Genomic DNA, 6,315 nt, shown 5'->3' on the forward strand with positions numbered 1-6,315 from the left:
ATCACCTCTCGCAAAGCTCTCCGGAGTAGACATCAGCTGCCAGCCGAACTTTGTTTTGAGCACCCAACGCTTCTCTTAGTTTAACACAGAGCACCTGTAGTTACCGTTCAGAAATTACGGAAAGCGCTGTTTTCGAAAACACCTTTTTATATAGAATATGTGTGCCGAGTGTCTTTAGTCTCATTCGACTGACGCTTTTAAGCCGGGGTCCTCGCTGTTTCAACAGAAACGATTGAAGGATAAGTCAATCCTTTCGGAACGCTTTGATTTTTTAGGCGTCTTCTTTGCTCATTCCTAAAAGAGTCCTGGAAGAATTCCTCAGAAGAACCCAGACATCAGTTTATTGTTTAAAGCCAAACACAAAAAATGTGGCTCTTCTTACAATCTTCTCAGCGACTTTCAATATCGTGTCACAATCAAAAATTATGGAGTCGACATATGGCGAAGCTACAGTATCTAGATAGCTAGGTCCGTCCCCAATAACTCGAGTTCAACTTTTAATAAGCATTGCTTTGAGATCCAAGTGGAATGCGATTTTCTTAACATGCGCAATATTCTAACGCTTTGGTAAAGAAAATCGCTCTTACAAAAACTGTGAAAATAAAATTCCAGACTTGCATATCAAACTGGCCGAAGGTGATGATCTGCCTGTTCTCACGAAAAGTTGAAGCCAATAAATTTATCACATAAACTAAAATAAAATTTGAACACAAAAGTAGACAACCTGAAACTCTGTGACACTCACCTCCAACAACTCGAACCAGTCTTCCAAGCCGTTATCGCAGCGCAATAAAATGCGTCCCTCACGACCCAATAGCAAACCGATGGCGCTGTATGAACGCCTATTCAGCCATTCCACCTTTTCCACATCGACCAGCTTCACCTGTAAATGAAGAGAAAAAGCAAAAAAAAAAATGTTCATTAAAACTCAACGCATAAAATATGTTCAGTATTGAAGGGATACAAAAATGCCCTCATGCAACCAACCAGCTAATTTATAAACTTGCAACGCGTTCATGTTGTAAGTTACAACGACCCAACCCACTGCGAACAATAATCATTGTGGGAGTTAAGTTATGACTGCTCTTCCATTCATTCATTCGGTCATATGTATTTACAGACATTTAATAGCTGCGTCGGCCATTACAAACGCGTTCATCTTCATTAAAGTATCCGCAACACGCCACCACTCATTCATTTCGCAAGTTCGCATTTCGTATTTCGCACTTTGGCGTTCGCTTTTTACAAGCTTTTATTGCCTTCTCCTCGAGCACACAGCGCACAACGTTCGCTAGGCACTCACTTATTTTGCTGTTCTTTCAACAACTGTTTGTTGCTTGCCATTTTTTTTTTTTTTTTGCTGCCGAATGCATTTTTGCAATTTTGATTTATTGCTTTGCGCATGCGCAAGCCTAAGTTTTCCCAACTAACTGCACACTATGTTTACACGTACTTGCATACATATCTATGTACTACATGTACAGCAGCATGACTGGCAATAGCATTGCCTCGTACCTGGCGTTTATTGCTTAGAGCGGCGCGGCCTCCTAATTGGAATTGCTGATGAAGTTACGCAGTTTGCAATGTTGTTGCGGCTGTTAATGATTGGGTAATATCTTGGGAAAAGTGCAGATGAAAACAATGCAATGATTTAGAGACTTAGTTGATTGTTGGTCTTTGTTGGAGTTGGCGGAAAATCGCACGAATGCTTAAGACATTTTTTTTTTTTCTAATACATACATAGATACATATATCTATTTCCTGGAAAGACAGTTGTACTCGTAGTTTGGGAAAATTAGCAGACCTAAGCGTTAGAAATTATCATAGAGCAAACGGTCGTTGGTCACGCTGTTGTATTCATGCTTGGTTAGCGCAGAGCTAACCGTTTATTAGGCGAATCAAAATTATGGCATAAAATTTGTTAGAAATGCAGTTATTACTCGTTATATAGACATTCGTGGGAGACTAGAGATATGTATGTTTATACATATGTATGTACATAAATGTGTACTTCATCTGGTGCAAGAGACCTTGTGTGTGGAGTACTACCGTAAAATACGCAAACATTTTCTATACAAATGAAGAAACTGCTTAAAAGTACGAGTACTTAGACCTCGCGAACACAGATAGCTATTATCTAATAGCGTTTTCTTTTCTCGAAATAATGTTACATTTATTTTGCCCTGCGCCAAGGCTGTCTCGTTTTCGTGTGCATATTGCCCGCTATTTCCTTAAAATGTTGAACTCTGATAATGTTGCCATACAAGAAAATGAAATTTGGTTTCGAGAAAAGAAAACGTACTAAACTGCTCAGGAAGCTGGTAGGCGCTGCTGGACAAACGCAGCATACCCTGAAAAGTAAGCTAATCAATTATATTATTGCTGTTGAGCTCACCTATTTTCGTGCTCTATTTTTGTTCTCTCAGCGCTTTTCAGCTCTCAGACTGGCTTTGGTCTCACTTCCGCTATGGGCCCTCTGTGCGCACAAGACCATAAAGTTGTTTCCTTATAAGCTTAGAATCCAGCTCTCAAGTAAAATCACAAGAAATATTTTTCATTATTTTTGTTGCCTGAAAAAGCGCTTTGCTTTCGCTGTAAATTTTCTTGAAAATAAATAAACGAGCATTTTTTTCTTGAGAGCTGCAAACTGATTTACGAAATTGTGATAGAAGAAAATTCTTGCGCTTCATTCTATATGTATGAATTTTACGTTCTTCTTGAGAGCTGAAAACAGCCCTGTAACATTTAAAATTTTTCGTCTGAATTTCTTTTTCTTTTTGGGTGAACCCTGAAATCGCTTTCAACTAGTTTTTATTATTTATTATTTATTAATAGGAACAGTGCAGTGCAGTGTTTTGAACTCGGAACTCGCTGGTGGTAGCAGAGGAAGAGGTAGGCCCCCATTGCGACGGAAAGACCAAGTGAAGAAGGATTTGGCTTCACTTGGCATTTCCAATTGGCGTCAGTTGGCACAGAAGAGGAGCGACAGGCGTGCTTTGTTGAACTCGGCCAAAATCGCTTAGGCGGTTACAGAACTAAAGAAGGCGAAGAAGGAACCAAATAAAAATTAAAAAATCGGGCCTTAGAGGTTTCTTTTAAATTTTGTTATAGTCTAAGATTCGACAAGGGTACGACCTTTACCCATGTGTTTAATGAATGAAATCTGTTAATAAATATTTTGCGAGTGGGTTGGTTAAATATTCCAAAATTCGCTTTAAGATTTTTGATTTTTTTTTTATAGAAGAAAATTTCTTTTCCTTTTATTGTACGTCCTTTTATACATACACTGCTGGCAAAAAGTATTGACAGTTCATTTTTCACAATATACGCAACAATTTTTTTCTGATATTTTTCCGCCAATTTTTCATAAAAATATGGTTCATTCTACAACAAAAAACATAAAAATATAATTTGTGCAAAACTCCCGAAAATTCAGCAAATTTTCATGCAAATTTTCAACATTTTAAACACGAGTTTGTATGCCGATTTGTAGCACAAACAATTTTATTATAATAAAGTACAAACAAGCTACTTAAGCTAGGAATAACTGTTGATTTATGGCAATTTTTTTGCGCAGTCTCTTCCATACAAAAAAAATTTCGAAAATACTTTATATGGGAAAAATGGAAAGCAGCTTCAACAAATAAATTCTCAAAAATTAGTACGATTAGTACTCCGAGCTGGCAGGTTTTTCTATAAGAATTTAATGGGCTGCAAAACTGCATACTCCAAAAAATTCTAGAAAATCTAATTAAAAAGTTGAAAGTATGCATAAAAAATTTGCTGACTTTTCGGGAGTTTTACACACATTTTATGAATTACATTTTTATGTTTTTGTTGTATAATGAGCCATATTTTTATAAAAAATTGGCAGAAAAATATTAGAAAAAAATGTATGCATAAATATATTGTGAAAATGTTTCTGTGCCAATACTTTTTGCCGGTAGTGTACATACATATGTACATATCAGCGAAGCCACCTCGTGTGAAATTCCCCGATTTGATTCCAGAGATAACCGATATGAGAATTTCAGTTTGTATGGGAAGTGGCACGCCCACTTTTCCCGTACCTACCATTTTTCACAGTAAGTAGGGTATTTACAATCTATGTATCTGTGCTAAGCTTAAGTTCCCCAGCGTAATTGATTTTAGAGATATAGTGGTTTTCACATTTTAGTCTATATGTCAGATACCACGCCCCCAATATATCGGGATTAACATTTCTGGAAGTTATATCCTCTAAACCGGTGTATGTTTCATTGAAATCGAGCGAACGGTGCCTTCAAAAAAGGGATTGCAAAATTTTCTTGTGACGTATTTATATATAGATGAGTTGGCTACCCTGGTACATACATATGTATGATTTTTTCGTTTTTCTTGAGAGCTGGAAACAGCCCTTTATATTAAATTTGTACAGTGCACTAACAATTTTATCACATAACTTTAGACCGATTTTCTATTAACTAACAGTGGAAGCCGCTGTGGTGTAGTGGTAAGCAGTGTATTTCTGCCATGAAAAACAGCTTCTCATAAAAATACAATCGCCGTTCGGAGTCGGCGTAAAACTGTAAGTCCCTCCGCTTTGTGTGACAACATCAAGGCGCACGCCACAAATCGGAGGATAAGCTCGGCCAAACATTAATATATGTGTAAGGGCCAATCTATTATTATTATTATAACAGTGGAAGCCCCGTTATTGTAGGTAGCTGAGGTAGAGGTTCCCCCAGATTTTTCAGTTGGGATAGAGTTATTGGGCTGGTACAGCTAAGAAGACATTGATCTGGCATCTGGCATATCTTTAATGATGTGGAGCCTGAAGGGCAGGCTTGAAAAGTACATTAAATTAAATGCCGCTTTGACGGTGGCCAGGAGAAATGGAGTGGAGGAAACCATCTAAGAGGAATACACTCCATGTTATCTAGAAGATTACTGACTGTGAGGTAGGAATATGCTCTTTGTACTGTGGCAGAGGTACCTCTTACCACTATTGAGGTGTTTGGTCGTGGACTGCTTATTAACGGAAATGCAAGACTGACTTGGAAAACTCTCGTTGAGTTGAAGACATACGAGCGCTAAATATTTTCGGAAAATTTGACGGAGGCACGGGTAGAGTCACCTTCAAAACAATTAACTCTTTCTTTAATGGGCAGCAAAGGAGTGTGTCTATAGGAACACAAATACAATACAAGCGCTATGACTACAATGCACAGGAGTATCTATTAAGGTATTGTTGGATTTACCACCTCTGGATTTAGCGATCGGAGAGGAGGCAATGAGGACGATATGAGCACTGAAGGTGTTTGAATTGAGGCGCGACGATCAGATTTCTGGGCACAGAGAGTTATTCAAAATTAAAAAGTGATAAATGCAGCCCTTTAGATTTCCCCCTGGGGAGCAATGGAGCGATAAGTAAAAACTTTTCATACCGACGGCTTTAATACTGAAAATGGAACAGGAGCTGAATACCATTTCGAGGGAAGTAAGTTGAAACTTAACTCCGTTACAAAATGGAGCAGACTTGAACTCTTGTAATTACTGAGATACTGTGTATGTTCAGGGCAATGAACTGTCTGAACTACGGGTCTTTGGAGTATCCAATGGGACCAGAGCCAATTCTAGGTCGACGTATATTGGAAATTGACAGCTGTTAAAGCAAAATTTACACCTGCAAAACAATCGAGTGTTTTCTAAAAAGACCTAACAGGGTGGTAGCGGAATTCTTTCTCAGACAAATTGGAAGGAAGCTACGAGCTTTCATTGAACTTAATCAGCGACATGGTCATCATAGATACCCTCAACGATCCACTGTATACGTACCCTTTGGAAGGTGAGGATAGTACGGAGCATTTTATTTGCAGATTTACTGCCTTTGCTAAACTAAAACAGTATATGTACATATATTAAGAAAAGATAAGCTTTCTTTTCTGTGTGAAATTAAAGTTTGCAGTACAGTAATGACTTCCCAAACCAATATTTTGTTTCTCTTCTTGTACTCCCTTGGTCTCAAGTACAGTGCGCTATATAACGTGAGTGCTAGGCAAAATTGTGCCTAAATATAGCCTTACTACATTTTTTTTTTATTAATATACCGAAAGGCCTCCATGACCAACGGATAGTGTAGAGAGCAAGCTAAGTGATCTCGAAGCAGCCCGAAACAGTTTATGTGGTATGCGCCAAGGAAGTTAGGACTATTTTGGGTCGCCAAAAATATATTATGTAATTTTATAAGTTCTGAAAAGTGATATTTATACGAAAAGTGATAGAGTATGTAGCATAATTCCAGCCACTAGGTGTTATAAAACGCTCAAACAGTTT

General features: G+C 38.0%; 1 protein-coding gene across 2 annotated transcripts in view; it reads right to left on the bottom strand.

Moving 5' to 3' along the window:
* LOC108362574 (uncharacterized) overlaps positions 1-6,315 on the bottom strand; it is an 81,880-nt gene that overhangs the window by 4,506 nt on the left and 71,059 nt on the right. For both annotated transcript variants that reach the window (XM_017615603.1, XM_017615604.1), the window contains one exon: positions 746-883. In XM_017615603.1, coding sequence (XP_017471092.1) covers positions 746-883 — 138 coding nt within the window. The remainder of the gene's footprint in view (positions 1-745; positions 884-6,315) is intronic.

The sequence above is a fragment of the Rhagoletis zephyria genome, unplaced genomic scaffold (assembly GCF_001687245.7).
Source record: "Rhagoletis zephyria isolate East Lansing unplaced genomic scaffold, Rhagoletis_zephyria_1.1 Rzeph_scaffold_01039, whole genome shotgun sequence".
In the NCBI taxonomy this organism is placed as follows: domain Eukaryota; kingdom Metazoa; phylum Arthropoda; class Insecta; order Diptera; family Tephritidae; genus Rhagoletis; species Rhagoletis zephyria.